The following is a 20,690-nucleotide window of genomic DNA, read 5'->3' on the forward strand; positions in this document are numbered from 1 at the left end:
TCTACACCCTGAGAAATGCACACTTTGTCTTTCCTCAAGGAGGTGCCCTGTCGATATTTCCACTCCCAACCCATACGAGCCATGTCTCTCCAACATAAGCGCTTTCAACAGCCATGAATTCTGTCATTGGGGAAAATTAAAAAAAGGTCTGTGTAAAATGAGCTCTTCCTCTGCAACTCCTATGGCACCTAAAAGAATGATCACAGCAATTATACATCAGAAACGGAGAAGTGATACTACAAAAATGGAACTTTCAGCTACCACTTGGCTAGCCAGCACGGGCACTAACTTTTATATTTCCCCATGGGGGCATATACGAAAGAAGCACAGCGTGGAGAAGAGGTGAAATACAATTGCCAGGACCTGGGGATTTATTCTTTCTGCTACACAAAGGAAGGGGGAAGGCAGACAGCAACTGGAACATTCTCTCCTTGCTCTTTGCAAAACAAAGGAAAATGCTGCCCTTCATCCACTTAACTTAATTTCCTTCAGAAACAATGACAAGTCTTATCCAGTCTACTGTACTTTCCTTCTCCGTCAACGTGACTTCCTAGTCGGCTAACTGCCTTACCATCTCAAGAGTTTGTTCCAGAAATAGCAGAGGGCTACTTTTTTCTTTTTGAGGGACTTCTGAGTGTTGGCGCACTGAGAAACCGGCAAAAAGCAAAAAGGCAGTAGTTATATAGCTAGAACATCAGAAAAACAAATACTTCCTTTTTCCGCCTTAGTCTATTGAAAAAAAATCTTAATACAATTCTAAATACGACCAAATAATCATTGTAATACTAGTTACAGACCAAATAATAGTTGGTCTGAAAAGGGGAAAATAACTGGGCATAGCCAAGGTATTGAGTCAAAAGCAGTGATCCCAATTCCCTTTTTTCTCCCGGTACTTTGTGTATAATACGACACGGTTGATTTTCACAGTGTGCTTCCACAATCATCATTTTAATTCTGGACAAAGCTCTATAGGTGCAGAGGGGACTGGGTGAAAACGCTGCTTCCAAAGATGTTGGTATGGTTGTATAGACATACAGGGATACATATACCTACGTGACCACCACCCACACACACACCACCCCCGCCTTGTGGAAGGCATAAATGGCCATCTTGTGACTTCTTAAGGGACTGACTAAGGTATTTAAAATGAGACATGGAAGAGGTACTACTTTCAAATACTGTTAATTTTTTTCTGCTTTTAATTAAGCACATACTTAAGCATATTATACACTCTGGTGTATGCTCCCTACATATATCTGGCCATCACTTCTGCCGAAATGAAAGCGAGGTACAACTAAGAAGCATTTCATAGAGCAAGGAAGAGTAAAACGAAAAATTATACCAAACCAAGTTTACTTTGCTACAACCGAGGTAACAACAGTACGCATGTATTTAAAAAATACCAATTAATAACAACACCTGCCCCTTGTACAAGAGTAAATCTGTTCTCCCTGATAATACCAACTAAAATTTATAACATAATATATAGTTAATGAAGTATTTTTCAATTAAAAAAGAATGACATTTTCTGATTGGAGGAAGGGCTAATTCTTCATCTTAAACACATATTCACTCTTTAAAAAGTTTTTCAAAATGTGCTCCACAGAAGTGGCTCTGAAGGATTCAGGTGTGACGTGAGAAAGGGATTCTGGAGTGAAATGAGTTTGGGAATCAGTAACTTTGTGTTTGGCAGCTTCCCTCCCTCTGGGCTTCTCCAGAGTCTTCAATATCCTAACGTGAATCCTGAGTCTCCAGGAGGGCAGAGTTAGATAACCGTTACCTAAAATTATGTGACCACAGAAATGCCTTTGGAAGGAGAACCACTGTGTGGAACTAATGTTATTCAGACTATGTTTTCGGAATACTGCTTTTAGAATAGGTTCATGAAATATCTACTATTTTCCAAAAAGAAGGGAGACTAGTACACAGCTAAGAGCACCCCATCATGACCTTCTCATGGAGCTCTCCAGCCCATAAATCACCAGGGATTATGCTACACGCAGAGTCTTTCTCAGGAAGTCTTAGTGGGGCCTGAGATTGTGCGCTTCTAACAAGTTCCCAGGTGATGCGGATGCTGCTGGTCTGTGAACCAAACTCTGAGTAGCAAAGGGCTAGGACACACATGACCTCAAGTGCTGAAGGTGTCCAGGAATTGTCCCGAGTGCTATGTTGTCTGATAATTCCTTATCCAAGAGGGTGGTGAGACTGAGGATGGGGCTTACCAGTAAAACCTGTTGGGTGTGATGCGTTCATGCATGAGTTGCCACCGTCTCCCGAAGTCCATGGAGCTGTAGAGCTGCAAAACAAGGAAGTGAGGAGAGCATAAGTATCAAGGGACACTGTTTAACCGAAATACACGTGTCACCCTTCTGGAGATGAACATTCCAATCCATCAGAGCGCCTAATGCACTCAAGTAGGCATCCATTCTATCCAAATACATGAATATGACTGTGCTATGCTTATCATGGGGTCTTCTAATTCAATATACATCCAATACATCAGTTTCATTCAGGAAATATTACTGAACATTGGCACCATGAGTGAACTACGTTTTTTAAAGTCTCTTTTTTGTCCAGTAAATAACAGATATGTTTGTGTGTGGTCGTATATATATATATATATATATATATATATATATATATATATATATATATATATATATATACACACACACACACATACAAACACACACACATACATATAACTCAAAATAATCTAAAAGGTAGTTAAAGAGATATATTAGCATTTCTACTTTACAGATGAAGACATCAATGCTCAGTTCTACAAAGTGACTATAGCAGCCGTATGGAAAACCAGGATGTCTATGCTGATTTAGCAGATGCCAGGTTTATACTACAACACATCAACTCCACCAACTCTCACAGTATTTATTCAGACTAGGCTCTTACTCCATGAGTAAGTACCAACTACTATGTGTGTCCAACTCTGCACATGGGAAAAATAGGCAAAACTACTCTGACCCTCAAATATACATACAGGTCCACCACATCAAACGGGAAAATGGGGCAAAGGCTAAGGCTCCAGGAGGTGAGAGATGGGAAAGATAAACTGGGGTAAAAATGGAACAATGAGGCTTCTTGAAGAAATATATTTTGAGCTAGGCCTTTGGAAATAGGTGGTGTGGACCAGAGAGAAGGTGGATTGAGATTTTCCTGGGTGGAAGAGACAATGTGGAGAAAGGTGTTAATATGGCTAAGGTCTTGAGCTTGGCTCTGGGGGCGCTTCTAAGAGAAAGGAGGGATGTGATAACAGTTGCTGGCCAAAAGCAGGTGGAGGCTGTCTGTCTGTCTGTCTCCCTTTTCATCCATCCATCTATCTATTTGCAGATGTTTTTATATCTCTCTGTATGTACATTTATATTGGAGAGGGGCTTGGGAGAAAGGAGAGGGTTTGTGAAGACCAGACCATCCCATATGGGAAGAATTTATCCACATAATTTATTGCAAGAACTGAGTATTCCATGCAGGGTTTTAAGAAATAGATCACTTTCTTTCCCATGGCATATGCTGAGACTTAAGACAGATGTTTCTCAATTAAATATAGGAGAGACTTTGGTTGGTGCCTTCTATAACCCAAAGATTTCAATCAGACTCTCTGTCGGCCCTGCTTCCAATCTGAGCAAACAGAACCCCAAATTCCTTCAAATAAAACCAGGAGAGGAAGACTGTGTCTTCCTCTGCTGCAAACTCTAGCAACAGGTCAGGCAAAAACCTTGAGGGTCACACCGACCCCTGAATCCGCCAGGGAAATCATCAGACGCTCCATCCTGGAGGCTGCTTGTCGTGGCAGAACGCCACCCACCACAGCTCCTGCTCGGGCGTACTGCTGGGAGAAGCACGGCTCCTCTCATCCCATGCTCTTCCCAACAGAAACAACTAGAGCTCAGTGCCGATCTACGCATCCAAGCCTGTTCCACTTCCTGCCTCCCTGTCTCTGGTTTTGCTTTTTCAGCTTTTCAGTTTGACTGATGAGAGAAAAATCAGATTGAATTCTCTGCCTGGAGGCTGGTTCAGATGAACAGAAAGAGTAGGCTCCTATTCATTAAGGGCCTTGGGTTAGCTACCTTGTCTCTCAATCTACAGTAAGTTGCTGAGTCCGAAATGAATTGTATTCTCCCACAAGCTGAATCTTTGCAGCCTCTCCATCCATCCATCCATTCATTCATTCATTCACTAAAAGTACATCAAACAACTACTATGCTTTAAGCACTGAACTAAGTGCAGGGATTACAAAGGTTAAAAATACCATGGATAGTAAAAGATAGAAATCCAGACAATTACACTGCCATGCATTATATGTCATAATATTAATACTGTTTATCTCTGCAATGGTAAGATTGTGGGCAATGGATATTTTCTTCTTTCAGTTTTTGGGATTTTTAAAAAATTACTGTGAACATGTATTACTTTAGTAATTTAAAAAATGAAAGCTCTGACACTGAAATAGAAACAAAGCACATAGGAAATCACTCAACAGAAAGTGCTAGAAGATTGTTTAATGGTATGAAAATGTTCATTATATATTATTTATTTAAAAATATGTTACAAACCATGCACATATCGATGCTAATTTTATTTAAAGTATTGCATAACTTGAAATACATTATAAGAGAATATGTCAAAACATTAGTAGTGGTTATCTCTGAATTGTGGAATGATGGGTAATTTATATACTTTTTAAAGCTTCCCATTATTTTTAGATTTCTTTACAATACATATATATTATACTTCAATAGTAATAGTAGCCTATGGTTTATTCTATTTAAATTTATGTAACAATAATTTTCTTTTTATAATGTACATGTTATATTTATCTATCCTTTAAAAGACCAAGAATTAAACTTGCAATTTTTCCACTGGGGAACTGGAATTAGACAAAGCAACATGGGACTTTCCATAAAATGGTATTTCACAGAGGTTATTATCATGGATAGCGGTGAATGAATCCTTCCTTGGACAGAAAATGTATTAGCTCACGCAGTGTTTACATAGTCCTGCATGGCTTCAACCCAAAGTGTTTCACGCAACATTAAAATAAAATGTATTTTCCAAACAATAAGCATGTTTAAAACATTTCTTGTTTACACAAAGTTACACATGAGACGGTGTTCTCCTCCATATACTGCCTTACGATGTCCCCTCCCTTCAAGGATGTCATTCTTGGACTTCTACCAAAGAACAATCCAGACCCCCTTCTCTCCCTTCTTCCACTATATGTCATGGTCTCATCTCTCTTAACAAGCACGCACTCAGTAGTGACATGCACATGCAGCGCCCTAAATGAATCATCGGAACAGCTGGAAAATACGAAAGAGCACGTTCTTTTCCTTATTGATTCAGTTATTCGTTCCTTAATTATATCAGCCTGCCAGGGAAAAGCATCTGATAGCTGAAAAACTAAAGAGGCAATTTAATCAATGTAATATTCCACAGGAAGAACAACAAGTTGTATCTGGAAAGCTTAAGTTCAAAGAATAATACGACTGCATTAGGAGGTTATGGGTTGAATTATGCCCCAACCCCCCAAAAAAGATCTGTCTAAGTCCTAACCCCCAGTATCTCAGAATGTGACCTTATTTGGAAATAAGGTCTTTGAAGATGATCAAGTTAAAATAAGGTCAGGATGGGCCTTAATCCAATATGACTGATATTGTCATAAGGAGAAATTTGGACACATAGACAGACACAGAGGGGAGACAATGAGAAGACGCCCAGAGAGAAGGCCATGTGAAGACAAAGAATTCTAGTGATGTATCTACAAGCCAAGGGATGCCAAAGACTTCTGGCAAATCACCAAAAGCTAAGAAGAATCGAAGCCTCCTCTATAGGTTTTAGAGAGCATGGTCCTGCTAACACCTTCATTTTAGACTTCTAGCCTCCAGAATGGTGGGACAATGGAATTCTATTGTTCCAAGTCATCCAGTTTGTGACACTTCGTTATAGCAGCCCTAGGAAACTAATACAGGCATCTTACTCTTGCTACCAGGAGTAATAATGACAGATCTGGCTACATTTTTCTGTTGTTTTCTTGTCTCCACTCCTAGGCATTTAGTTGTAAGGCCAGAAGTATTATTTAGGGCCAGACTGTTGACTCTGTGGTTGAAAACCTAACTCTCATTTGCCTATATTTCTCTGTCCTGTGCCTTTTTACCACACCCCTAAGGATATTTTCTAAGAATAACTGTGAATTCATAAAGACCATATGGCAGTAACCAGACATAATCAGAAGGGGCAACAAACTATACATTTTATAGCAGCTTTTGGTATTCCAGCCAGATTCCCTAGAGCCAGCAGATCTCCCATGTAGAGGGAAGGACGGTTCGGAATACATTTATATAAAAGCTCTCCCCTGTAGGCAAATTCAAACTTAGTGTGTAACTGTCCTGAGTTTTTGCTCAAAACCCATAGAGTTTAGGTAGCATTCCACTGAACTATGGCCATGACGATCTTGGTCTTCAAAAAAAAATGCGACTGGTTTCTGCTCAAAATAAGGTCTCTGCACCTTTTTCCTTGGTAGCCACAGAGCAAGTGGGAGGGCTTGGCTGGCTTCTGCAAGGTTGCAGGAAGAATCCCCTGTGTTGTGGCAATATTAGTGGTAGGCAGAAGAGAAACCAGGTCACATGGCAACAAAGAGTCCTTTCTAACCTGTGCCTCTGGTTGCTTCCTCAGATGTTCTCCAAAGAACTCCTTTCTTGATAACGAGGGGAAACAATTGCATCCAAGGTCCCTCTAAGCTCTGGAGATGCAGACAAGAACTTCTGTCCTCAGTAACCATTTTCCTTTGCCCTTAGCAGTTATAAGGCATCTACACCATAAAGATATTTATAAAAAGACATAGACAGTCACCTAGTTATGCCATCCTATTGGAGATGGCAACACTTTTCTTCCCTTCTTGAAGATTTCTAGCCACGAAGATTTTTCTCTCTCTCGGATGGTTTACATCATCCATTCCTTCATTTAACAAATATTGATCAAATGTCTATTAAGAACCAAGCACTGTTCTGTGGGTTTAGGATACATCAGTAAACCAAAAAGACAAAAAGTCTCTGCTGTCAGGGATTGTACATTCTAGCGGAGATCAAGAACTCAAATGCCCTAAAGTTCACTGTGTGAATAAGTGAGGGAGGGATAAGAAGAGCAGTACCACTACTTGTATTCTTTAGACAGGCTCATTTTGCTGGCACGTAACGCACTAAGGAAATTTCTTTGCTTATCCAAGAGGATTTTTCCCATTTTTCTTGAAACACTTGATAAAAGGCTACCTTTTATTTTCCTGCTTTTAATAGAGACCTGAGTTCAAAAAATGTTTCACTTTCCTCTTAACTCTAAGAAAAACACCATACAAGCCTGATAATGTTTGGCAGATGAAATTTCCCCACAATGCTGGGGAGAAGCAGGGAGTCCAGAGAGCTCACGCTCCACCAAAAACTGGGCTTAGCTGTTCCCTAGCTGGACAGGAGCGCTGAGCCAGTGTGGTCAGGCTTTAGAACCCTGAAGAGAACCTGAAAATTAGGATTTTTTATGGGAAATCTCCATCTTTTTCAATTTTGGCAAAACTTGAAAAATTCAAAACATACTGCAGGGCAAATAAGATGTGTCTTAATCCAGATGGCCAAGTGCTGCCTGAGGACCACCAATTGGCGATCTGAATCCTAGCATACACCTACAACTGCCTGCAGGAGACAGTGGGACTATTTGACCTTGAAGTAAGACTGCCAGATTTAGCAAATAAAAATACAGAACGGGAATTTGTATTTTCAGATAAAAAATAAACCATTTTTTTGTGTAAGTGCATCCTGAGTAACAGTAGGGATATGCCTATATATATATATATATATATATATATATATATATATATATACACACATACACACACACACATATATATATATATATATATATATTTATTTATTTATTTATTTATTATTTTTTTTTGCAGTACACGGGCCTCTCACTGTTGTGGCCTCTCCCATTGCGGAGCACAGGCTCCGGATGCGCAGCCTCAGCGGCCATGGCTCACGGGCCCAGCCGCTCCGCGGCATGTGGGATCCTCCCGCACCGGGGCCCGAACCCGTGTCCCCTGCATCGGCAGGCGGACTCCCAACCACCGCGCCACCAGGGAAGCCCGATATGCCTATATTTTTAAAACGTTGTTATTTACCTGAAATTCAGATTTAATTACATGCCCTATATTTTGTCTGGCAACCTTACCTTGAAGTCCCTCCCATTCCATCTCTAAAAGTCTGAATTATAAGATGCAGCCCCTTACATTGGGCTTCTTTACTCTTTGACATTGGATGCCACCAACTGAATAGAAGAATCTCCAAATTACTGTAAATACTTCCTGTAATCAATTCAGTCAAACCATTTCACTCAATCTATTTAATGTCAATTGAGCACTAGCCTGTGCTAAGCTCACTACCAGGTATGACGATACAAAGGTGAAGAACACAAGGTTCCCTGATCTCTAGATGAGAAGATGGATGTGTCAACAGGTAAGTGCAACATGACACAAGGAAGCCCCTGTCAACAGAGGCAGAGGAGGGCTAGGAGGATTCAAAGGAAGGAGTGGTCAGGTCTGCTGGGCTTGGCACTAGGCCAGGGACTGAGTCAGAATGGATGAAGAGGAGCTGGCCTGAAGGGTAAGTTCCCCCCAAAACACTGCAGCTAACAAAGGCGAAGATTTCTAGACATTAGAAAAGATGTTGGAGAAACAAACGTTATCTCATCCTCCTACAAAAGTACAACTCATCTGGCCATGGATCAGTGTACACTGGTCTAACATCTCAAAGGAGAAAGAGCAGAGATGGAAAGGGGTCTGAATAAGGGCATGTAAAGGATTCAAGAGGAACGGGGGAAAACAGCTCTGCAAGAGCCTAGGTGTGAGGATAAAATGAAGACTTAAAGATGCACCGTGATGGGCTTCCCTGGTGGCGCAGTGATTGAGAGTCCGCCTGCCGATGCAGGGGACACGGGTTCGTGCCCCAGTCCGGGAAGATCCCACATGCCCGGGAGCCATGGCTGCTGAGCCTGTGCGTCCAGAGCCTGTGCTCCGCAACGGGAGAGGCCACAACAGTGAGAGGCCCGCGTACCGCAAAAAAAAAAAAAAAGATGCGCCGAGAGAGTGAAGGCTATGAAAGTAGAGAGGGGTAAGCAGATACACACTTGTTTATCAAGTTTCAAAGCATCCTCCCTTGAAACCTAAAAGAGGCAAGATTACAACAGTAAAAATGAATGACTACTTTTAAAAGCAAGTTCATAAAATTCATTACTCTAAGAAGCCGGTGAGAAAAGCACAGGATATCCTATAACAGTTTAAGACTCAATGCTTCTCAAAGTTTTTTTCATCAAAACATCTCTAACAGCCAAAGGGAATAAAGCATCCCACCAGGAATCTGGAGGTTTGACCTTAAGCAGTCTGACATAAGGGCAAACATTTTCAAGTCTCTAATTTTCACCAGAAAATTCCATGGATGTTTTATAGTCTACTCTATATCTGTGCTTAGAATAAAAAAATAAATTTCTTCACCAATCTTCAAGTGAAATGGACCCTCCAGAAAGACACTCTATATCTATCACACTCTCTTTACACCACTGTCCCCGAGAGGTGCATTTCTGAGTCCCAATTTGAAGAGGGGGGAGTGACACCAAAAATGGCTGATGCATAGTTAGGGACCAGATGCTACTGATGGGGTAACTCATTTAACCGTCTCAACTGTGTAGGGTGACTACAAGCGGGGTTTGTGATCATTTCTTGGTGCCTATGACAACTGGAATCCTGGACTTGATATGAGGAGACACCCTTGGGCAGGGTTTTCATTTAATTTTATGACCAAGGGAGAGGAAAACATGTAGTTCTGGTGATACCATACTTGCAAGAAAGCAATTCCATTAGACCCTGTTTGCTAACATAGCAAGCCTTATTTTTGTCATGGCTTTTGTAGGATTCCTCAGGCTTATCCACCCGACTGGACCTCCAATTCAGAGGTCATATGTACGTCTGAATAAGCAAAACCTTTTGTTTCCCAAGTCAGTGTTCTACTCCTTGCCAGAGGTGCTGGTGACTCTAAAGGCCCATCTGAGCACACAAAGCATAGACGATGCTTGCGCCCAGATGCCCCAGTGCCCACCCCACAGTAAAGATGCTTTCTTCCAATCGGGCACACAGAAACTGGCTCATAAGGATGTTAGTGTCTACACTCTGTCAAAGGGGGGACACCGTGCTCATTCCCCACCTGCCTTTTCCTCCAGGATTCTCTCCATCCGCCTTATTTTCCAAGTTGCAGCCACACTAGCCTTCTTTAGCTTCTCAAACATGCCATGGACTCTCAAGTCCAAGGGCTTCTGCACATGCTGTCCCATCTGCCTAAAATGCCCTTCCTCCACTCTGCACCTTCTCCCTCTTTCCATGCATGTACCCAACTGCTGCTCCTGTGTCAGGTCTCAACAGAAATAGCCCTTCCTAAGGGAAGCTCTTTGGTCACCTCCTGCCCCAGACAGCACGAGGTCCACCTGCCATCTGCTCTCATGGCTCTCTATCCTCTTATTTCATAATATTCACCAAAATATGAAATTATATATTTGTGTAATTATATGACTGACGTCTGTCCTCCTTTCTAGATAGTAGGAATTGCCACTTTAATAGTCCCAGGTGTTTAACACAGTGCCAGGTCTGGAAGAATAGATGCTCAATAAATATGTCCTGAATGAATACATGATTATTCCATTTCAAGCCTTTCAAAGTTCTATTCCTTCCACCTGAAAGGCCTCCCTTCCCTTCCCAAACTTGTCTAAATTCTACCCTTCTTTCAATATTAGTTCAAATTGTCTCCTGTCCATGAAGCCACACTTGGTCAAAAGAGACAAGATTATAAAAGGAAAACTAAAGGACTACTTTTAAAAGCAAATTCATAAAAGAAGCTGGAGAGAAAGGAAGAGTATCCTATGAATAGTATCTCTTTTCTCGTAATTAACACCAAGTGTCCAACCACACTCCAGTAACAGGTTTCTCTTATAAGCTCTCAAATTGCTTTTATTTAATTCATCCAACCATTAATCTGGTCACTTAATTCACTTATGCATCAAGACTTCAGGTAATCTCTTCAGATAGATTAGGGGCCCCTGGGTGAGAGAATCCCATCTGAAATCTTGACCCCTTCAAAGAAATTTCCACTGAGCTGCTCGACAACACAGAATCAGAGAATCATAAACTTTTATAGCTAAGAGTGTCCTTAGAGGTAATCTGGAAAATTCTTTTTACACATGGGGAATCTAAGGCTCAGAGAACCTAAGTGACTTGCCTAGTATCACACAGCTAGTTAATTGTGGAGCTAGAATTCAAACCCAGCGTCTTGATTCCCACCTCAATGCTCTTGTAATTGTGCTGTATTGTCGTTTTTTGTTAATTGCTTGATTCTAAAAGAAAAACAAGTTAATATAACCTCACAGGAATAACGGCTCATTTGGGTATACCATACATGAATAACACCGTGCCTTGAATCTCTTCAGCACTTTTATTTACAAATCATTTTCACAATTCATTTTATCCTCTTTCACGCTGAAGAGTATTTTCTGAGCTAACAGACACATGAGACAATCTTACAAACAACTCACATAGTATTTACCAAAATCCACTGTTTTGTCTCCACAGTCCTATTCTCTTGGCCATTTTCCTTTGCAAACAGATTCTATTCATTTTTATTCATTATGATTCAGAAGCATCTCATTTTAAGCAGTACCCTTTGAACACAAATGTTGGTATTCCTCCACAAGCTGACTTTGTTCTGACCCACACCTCTCCCCCTATACCTGTGTTCTCTCTCCTTCATGGTTTTGGTTTCACATCACCTCCTACTATTAATATCCACTTTATCACCTACTTTACTGGCTCTTCACTGCATTCAATTTATCTTTAACTCTTTTCCAAGTTCAAATTTGTTTTTCTTTCCCCCAAAACATGAATCTAAAAGAGATGGAAAGAACTTAATTTTTTTTTAGTTTTAGGTCATTTATTTAATGTAAATTACTATCTTTAAGTATCAAAACAATAATACCTGCCTTTAATTTGGAAGAAATGAAGACTTTACTAGACCTACCGTATGAAACACCATTTGAAATATATCTCCAGGTGGACTATTGAAACATGCTCATGATTTTAGCATTAATACGTGACCAGAAACTCTAAAAATTCATTCAAACTCAAGACATTAAAGGGGAAAAAACAGTGTATACTTCAAAGTCTATTCTTTCAGAAAAATAAAAATAAAGACAAAAAGAAACTTACATTTATGGAGGATCTGCCCCTGACAGGTATTTCTGTATATAGTTTAACTGACTCAAAATAAACACTTTTTGATGGTTATTTCTGTCCACACTTCTTGGAGAAGAACACTGAGGACTTGCTCTAGATCCCAAAGCAAACTCCAAGACATCTGATTCCAAAACCAGTGTTCATTCCAAAATACCTGCTGCCATTGAAAAATGAGTGCTATCAAGGAAACAACCTGAATTGTAAGGGAGCTCAAACTATAATATCCCAGAAAGGTTGTCAAAACTTGAGGTTGTGGCACAGAAAACTGAACAAGGAGCAAAGAGGTTTATAACTGTTTTCAAACATGGGAAAAAGCTGTTCTGTGGAAGGACAATGAGACTTTCTCCTGCGGCATCAAAGGGCAGAGCAGGACCGAAAGGTGATCTAGACAGAAGTAAATGTTGTCTTGACATAAGAACTAATATTCTAATGGAAAGAACTCCCCAAGGCTGGAAGAAGCGTCCTTGCATGGCAACAAGTTCTCCAGGGAGTTACTGGATGTGCTTAAGTAGAAAGTGGATGAGCGCTTTGATTAAGGTGATACCATCAGGAAATTAAAGCATCAGATAGGGTTTAAGCCAATGAGTTCTTAGGTACCTTTAGATACATGATCTTTGATTCTTAATCCAAGAGCAATAATCCTAGGAAGAGAACCCACGAGAATATTCACTAATCATGCCCCCTAAACATTTGTAAAAGCTGGCGGAGGAATTTTTTTCAAAGGCACTCAGTGTTGTTGGAAAGGCCAGGACTCTGTGTGGCAGCTTTGATGGATTCATTCAGCCTCCCTGTATCTAAGACCTTTGCAAAAGGATTTTCAGCTCCTCCCTTCAAGAGCTAGAATTTATTTCTTCACCCCTTGTTTGGGCATCAGAATGCAGTAGAAGAATCCCAGTTCTGAGTGTAGTCCCTCAGAAGCCTTGGACACTTCCAATCTTTCAGAATGCTGTCACCCAGGGTGAACAAACCTTGGCTAGCCTGCTGGAGGATGAAAGACCACATGGAAGAGAACCCAGCATACAGCCATCTCAGACCATCATACAGCCAGCTGAGCTCTAACTAGGAAAGCAATCCCAGACAAAATCAGCACAGTTGTCAACCCAGCCACAGCTGACCACAGACACGTGAATGAATCTAGCCGGGACCAGAAAAATCACCCAACTAATCCACAGCGTTGTGAGCAATAATTCAGGCTTATTCTTGTGCGCTCCTAAGTTTAGGGAGAGTTGGTTACACAGCATTAGCTAGCTGCTACACAGGCCTTAGATACAAGTCTTGGCTCTACCACTGGCCTAGCTGAGCTGTTCTGAGGAAGACTGTAAGTTCTTCAATCTCAGTCTTCTTATCTAAGTATGATGAAGGGCTTTCTCCACAATAGTGGCTCTCAAACGTCAAAGTTATTCAGATGTCTTGTTAAAAATGTATATTTCAGGCCCTCTTCTAGAAATTCTGATTTGGAGGGTCAAGAGTGGAGCCCAGAAATATGCATTTTGACAAGATATCAGATGATTCTAATGTAAATGCAGAGGAACCATACATGGAGAAACTCTGTTCTAGATCATTCTTATGGAAGCTTGGACATTTATAACTAAGCTCATCCTCCTGTCTTCAGTCAATCTCTACCTTCATCACAGGTAGAGGATGCCCAGCTGAACATTTGGAGCTCCTTAGAGATGGGGGTGTCACAGACACTCTAAGGCCCAGTAGAGAAGAGTGACTTGCCCTTAAGTCAGACAGCTTTTCGCTCCTGGGAAACCCGCTCCTAGCTCCATCCCAGAAACCAGAACCTGGGAAAAGAAGATAGGCAGACTGCTTCCACTCAGAAAGATTCTGTCCAACTGCCAATGCTGGAACACGATTACATAGCAAACAGCATAGCCTCAGCTAAAACGCACAGTAACAGCTGGACTGTGTTCCCTGAAAGTACAATGCATTTATTACACAGATAATTAGACTTCCCTCTAGATCCAAAAGTCATATGGTCTGTGCATTAAGCAAAGGGGACTTACCACAGCCTAGCCAACCCTTGCCCAAAGCGCACAGAAAATGCTGATCCCTGGGTTCTAAAACGGGGTGACGAGGGAGCTGGGGTGAAGCCAGGAAGACAGCAACGTCTCTGATGTTCTTCTGTTCTTGGCTTTAGTGACCCAAGTCAGTGGTTCTCAACTCTGCATCACAGTTACCTAAAAGTTTTAAACAATAGTGATACCTGGGCCCCATCTTAGAAAACTTAAATCAGAATCTTTAGGAATAGACTACTTGGGCATAGGTATTTTTAAAGGTCTCCAGGTAACTCTAATGTGTAGACAGGGTTGAATACTACTGGTCTAAAACAGAGGTTGGCAGACTATGATCCACCTCTTCTCATAAAGAAAGTTTGACTGGAACCTAGCCATACTCATTCGTTTAGAGTTGAGTGTTGCAACAGAGATCCTATGGCTAGCAAAGCCTAAAATACTATTCAGTCCTTTCCAGAAACTTTGCCGACCGCTGCCCTTAGGTACTGGTCTTTAGACTCGGTTAAGAGGTCCCAACAGAGGAATTTTATCCTGAATGCCTCCTAGCTTGGTTACACACCCTTTTTACCTATTTCTCCAACACCAGGAGCCCGCAAGTACATGATAATAATAATAACCAATGTCTAACGAGTACTTATCATACGTCAGGTACTAGATTAAGTGGTTTGCATCTTCGCCTTTAAATCCTACAACCACCCTGAGAGGAAATCTGGTTACCGTCATCTTACAGAATGGAAAACTGAGCTTTGGAGAGGACTGAGTTACTTGTCTGAAAACACAGAGTAAGTGCAGAGATCAGATTTAAATCAGGCTGTCTGATTCCATGGCCTATGTGCTCAGTAACCACACAAGCCGAGATTCACAACATGGAAACGTGGAGCTTCTGAGCCAGACAGCAATGGGAGCTTGGGCAGGCTGCTTCCAGGGGCAGGGGCAGGGGCAGGGGAGTTCTAAGAATATCTACCATACAGAGCTGTGGTAAGATTAGGGGTAGCACGATGCCTACTAAAATGAAACTGTCTGGCAGACAAACTATTTTTTTTGTCAGATTTTTCTCCTGAAGACGTTCTTGACAATATTTCACTAATTATTTTCATCCATTTAATCACTCAATAATTTAGTGAACACCTTACCTGAACCAAGCATGGTTCTATATTCTAAGGATACAGCAAAGAACACGGTGCTAGAAAACACAGTTGTCAAAAAAATATGTATATATATTTTAAAATATATTTCATTCACTTACTGCCCATTTCTCCCACTACCACGTACACTCCATGAACTGAGGGGTCAGCAGCCTTTTGTGCTTGGGAACAGTAGACAGATCCCAGCACAATGCTTGGGGGCCCACTGTAAATAGTGAAACCACCAAAGAAAAGCACAAAAATACAAAAAAACATAGCACAAAGCAGACCATGAAAAAGACAGTTCTTTGTACCCTGAGAACTCAAACAAGAAGGCAGAGCATCGCCTTGTTCAGTCTCTGCTGGGAACATGCACATCAGGTGACTCAAATTTCTTGCCACTCAGCACATGTTTGCAAATGTCCACAAAAACTTTCTGAGTACTGATTTGGGGGTTATAAGTGAACTTTAGCGAGTAGGTAAATTTGCAAATACGGAATCCGCAAATAATGAGGATCAACTGTATAATGTCATGCAAAGATAACTGCTAAGAAGATCAAAGCAGGATAAGGGGATAAAGCAAGAAAGGGGTGCTATTTTTGTGAAGGCGGTCAGTGAAGACCTCTTTGAATAGAGCAGAAACCTGAATGAAATGAAAGAGCAGGTGATGTGAACATCTGAAAAGTGACCTAGGAGGGAAGAAGAGCAAGGGCAAGGACCCCGAAGTGGGAGTGTAGTGGCATCTTGGAGGAACACTACAGGCCAGTGTAGCTGGAGCAGTGCACAGCGAGAGAAGCTTTGGGAGATGAAGTTAGAGAGAAATCAGGGAGGACTTCATGTACAAGGCATATCTATCCTTGATAGGATCTGGGGTCTTCCATGCATGATGGAAGTGTATGGAGGCATCTGAAGATAAGTCTGCCACAATCTAATTTAAGTTTTTAAGATCACTTGCAGAGAGTAGGGGATCCACAGAGAAGGGATGACTGGGGTGGTCCAGGGAAAAGGGGTGGTGGCCTGCACTAGCCTATGAATGGTGGATTTGGGAAGGTGGAGGGATTGGCAAGATGTTCTGGAGGTAATGCCAATAAGATTTGGTGATGGAAGGGCTGTGAGATCTGAGAGTAAAAGAGACATCACAGACAACTCAAAGATTTTGGACTCTACCAACTGCGTAGTGGAGGAAGATGAGAGAAATGATCATATTCAGGATATGTTTTGCAGCTAGACATGACAAGATTTGCTGCCGTACTCGAGTCGAGTTTGAGAGAAGGAGACAATTCCAAGATGTTGAGCCTTTAGAAAGGGGTGTCATTTACTATAATTCAAATCTGGGAAAATTAAGAGTGTGTGAGGGTATCAAGAGGTACATGCATTAATTTATTCCTCTTTGGATTTTTATGTGTGTGTCTGTGTGTGTGTGAGTGAGAGAGAGAAAGAGAGAGAGAGAGAGAGAGAGAGAGAGAAAAGAGAAAATTATAATTAAGTAATAGGTACTCATCAAATGTGTATAAATTACCTATCGTGTATGCTCTGCTAAGTACTAGGGATAGGCAGAAACAAAACACAGCCGCCATGGAGGAGCCTGAAATCGAATGGCGGAAACAGACAAGTAAGCAGGTGATTATTTTATTTTTTTCAGTACAGGTTCTGAAGCCAGAGAATGTCAGGCAATGCCCAGTGCAACACAGAAAGAACACTGGAGTGAGATCCAACCGTCCTAATCTGCAGAAACTCCAATTTCTCCAAAGAAAGACCTGAGAAAGAGTGATTTTGCTGGTCTCATAAATACAGTCAAGAGTTTTCAGCACAGCTGTTGAATAAATCACTACCAGGCTCTCCTTGGGAAAAGGCTTCGGAGAAGGCTGGGCAGGCCAACAGCCTCCATGACATCAAGTGGCACACAAATGTCTCCTCGCTCAAAGGGTGGCCCTCAGCTCCCAGGACCGGCATCCCCATGTTCATTCATCCACCCGCTGAACTTGTCCATAGGTGTGCTTGCTGCTTTGAACGTGTAACCAAGAGCAACCCGGGGGGAGAGAGACACAAAACTCAAAGTCCTCAAGCAAGGGAAAAACCTCCGCAGACAAATGAAACACAACTCCCTCCAAGGTTTGAGCAAGGACAAAATAGCTCTCTTGAGGAAAAGCCCTGCTGAAGGCAAGATACTTTTCCCTCTGAGTGTGTTTCTACCTTTCTCTCTGGTCCCAGCATTGACAGAGACCAAACTGAAAAATAAGACACAATCCTTTCCCTTAGACTCCACAGTATAGCTGGTAGAGACCAGCATTTTCAAAAAGAACTTACTGTAGAAATCCAAGAGGGAAATAAACAAAGAAAATATAAAACTATGAAACTGTTGCACTCACACAGCAGAGCTTCCTGACCTCACGATAGATAATTACACAGGCCGTTTGTTACACATTCTGTCTGAAAGTCTTGCGTTCGGAAAAGGCTCTGTTTAATGCTGAAGCAGGCAGCTCATACACACACACACACACATTTATACACACTCCTTGGCCGCCTCTTTTCTAGATATTTGCCTGGAGTTTCTACTCTAGTCTGGGGGAGAATGTATAGATATCAGGACTTTTGATGCTCCCCTGGGCGAACAAGGCAAAACTCAGATTCGTTCCAGCATATAACAGCCAAGACACGGGTTGGGTAAAGACCTGATGCCCCTCTTCTCCATTTCCCCTGCCCTTATTCCAACCTATTTCATGGAAACGTTGCATTTCAGGGCTCGCACGGTCCCAAGGGATCAATGCTGGAGTCCCCTTTGAAACCAGTAACCATGAGATGGGCTTATTACATCTTTGTCTGACAGGAAAGTGGCCCCTCAACCCTCCAATGGTGGCATTTCGTACTCAGAGAACAGTGAATGACAACCAACAGTCAAATGCATTCTCAGCTACATCGGCAGATACGAGAATGAGAAAGGGCGCAATCCCTTGAGGAAAATCAGGAAGACCACCCACGAAGACCACCCACAAAGTCACACGAGGGGCTATTCAATGCGCTCTCACCCAGAGGTCGGTTCTGGGCTACTGCCTATCACATAAGGAGCGTGAATCACCTATACATACAGATGCCCCCTTCTGCCATTTTGTTTTCTTTTTGATTTAACATTATTGCACTAAGAACACTAAATTCCAGCAGTGTCCCCATGACAAAGTCAAACTACACAAGACAAAATAATTAGGGGAAAGGGCGGCTGGCTTCTCCTTGAAGTGGAGACTTCCCCGCTCCTTGTCTGCCCAGGCAAGTGCATGGAAATCACTCTGCCTGTGAGCTCCTCCCCCCATTTCCAACTAGATTTTATGGTTTGCTCATTTCTTGCTATTTGTCCCCAACCCTCCCAGTCCTATCCCTGTCCAGCATTCATAATTTGGCCAGGAAACTTAGAATTTATTTTCGATTTCTTCCTCACTGCTTTGCCCAGCAGCTACAGAGATGCTTCAGACTGATTTTCCAACACCCCTACCGCCACTGTCCCCAGGCAAGGGCCAAAAGTTCCTCTTGGACCCATCCTTTGGATGTGCTCACTCTCTGTGGCATGATTTATAGAAAGGCAGCCTCAATTATGATTTCCCTTACTCTCCGCATTGATGAAATGCTGAAAATACAGAATTGCCAACATGGCACGGTACACAGCCTCCAACTCAAACAGCTTTCTGCCGACAGCCCCAAGCGCACACACACACACACAAAAGGCTGCAGCACCAAAAACAAAGCCTCAATCCATCAGTGCCAATGACGGGAAGACCGGGGGCTGTTTTCCTCAGTCAGAAAAGTGGCCCCACCACCAATCTCCCCTCTCCAACCGACACTGGGAACTCTCTGCTCTTTCTTCTGGCTGCGAGCTTAGAGGCAGCCACTGATAGGGGCCAAGCAATTTCAGGAGTAGCAGCCAGCAGACAGGAATCAGGAGATTAAAATAATAAATCTGCAATATGTGCTTCTATTTCTAGCCCTTGTTTACTCACAGTAATAATAATAAAAAAAATTAAACCAGTAACTGAAATAAAAACAACTAGACCCATTTATCTACTGGCTTTGGTTTCACTTTTATTCTGTCGATTTGAAATTGGTGAGAACTCCAAAATAGTGTTTCACCCAACAGGAGAGTTTGTGGAAACAGCTTATCCCGGTGCTTTTCTTACCAGGAGTGAGCCTGGGATGGGGGCGGGGGGAGAGGACTTTGATAAGTGTCCCTGGTTGGTAAAACAACGAGCAAATTAAACACAAGGTCACTCTTGGTCTACCTTCCCACAGATGCTCTAATCTTTTTTTTTTTTTTTTAAATCCTGTCTCTTCTAAAGTCTTTTTACTACAGACTTAATGATCTTCATGGCATCTCAGAAATTGTTTTAAAAGCTCTATGTTTAGAGAAAGTTCTCAAGGGAATTAACTGTCATTTTGGCTTGTCCATTCTACTTGCCATCCACTTCACCACAGTCATCCTTGCAACGGCCTTTCTCCAACCTCCCAGGATGTCCAAAATGGTGTTCTGCGTAAAATAGCTAAGAGGTCATCTCTTGACAATTGGAATATGTTTTAGTGTCTTAATTATTTAAATTAAGAGTTTTATAATTAATAGACTTTATTTTTTGGAGCAGTTTTAGGTTACAGAGAAATGGGTGGAAAGTACAGGTACAGAATTCCCAGATAGCCTCTCTCTTCCCCACTATTATTAACATTTTGCAGTAGCTGGTACATTTGCTAGACTCAGTAAGCTTATATTGGTACATTATTATCAACTAAAGTCCACTGTTTCTACTCTTTGTGTACATTCTGTGAGTCTTGACAAACGCAGAAGGAAGGATACGTACCCACCATCGACACACAACAGTTTCGCTGCCCTTAGAAATCCTTTGTGCTCCACCTATCCATCGTTCCTTCTCACTAGTCCCTGGAAACCACTGACCTTTTTACTGTCTCCATAGTTTTGCCTTTTCCAGAATTTCATATAGTTGGAATCACACATGACATAACTTATACAAATTGTCTTCTTTCACTTAGCATAAGCTTCCTCCAGGTCTTTTCATGGAGGAATTGTTTTTCATTTGTCTGTCTGTTTGTTTGTTTGTTGGAACTAGCAGCCTGTAAACACAGAGCTGGGACTAGTAGCTTGGAAATGTTAAAATGGCTCCCAACTTTCTCTTCTCTTAACTGTAAGCTTTAAAGCAGATCAGGGACACCATGAAAAACTAATCA

General features: G+C 41.7%; 1 protein-coding gene across 1 annotated transcript in view; it reads right to left on the reverse strand.

The window, feature by feature from the left end:
- The window catches only part of SORCS3 (sortilin related VPS10 domain containing receptor 3), a gene marked incomplete at both ends in the record, with an annotated part of 585,940 nt that overhangs the window by 211,935 nt on the left and 353,315 nt on the right, over nt 1–20,690 (reverse strand). The window contains one exon of the mRNA XM_082855021.1: nt 2,223–2,296. Coding sequence (XP_082711147.1) covers nt 2,223–2,296 — 74 coding nt within the window. The remainder of the gene's footprint in view (nt 1–2,222; nt 2,297–20,690) is intronic.

Source organism: Leucopleurus acutus (genome assembly GCF_964270905.1).
Source record: "Leucopleurus acutus genome assembly, chromosome: 14".
In the NCBI taxonomy this organism is placed as follows: domain Eukaryota; kingdom Metazoa; phylum Chordata; class Mammalia; order Artiodactyla; family Delphinidae; genus Leucopleurus; species Leucopleurus acutus.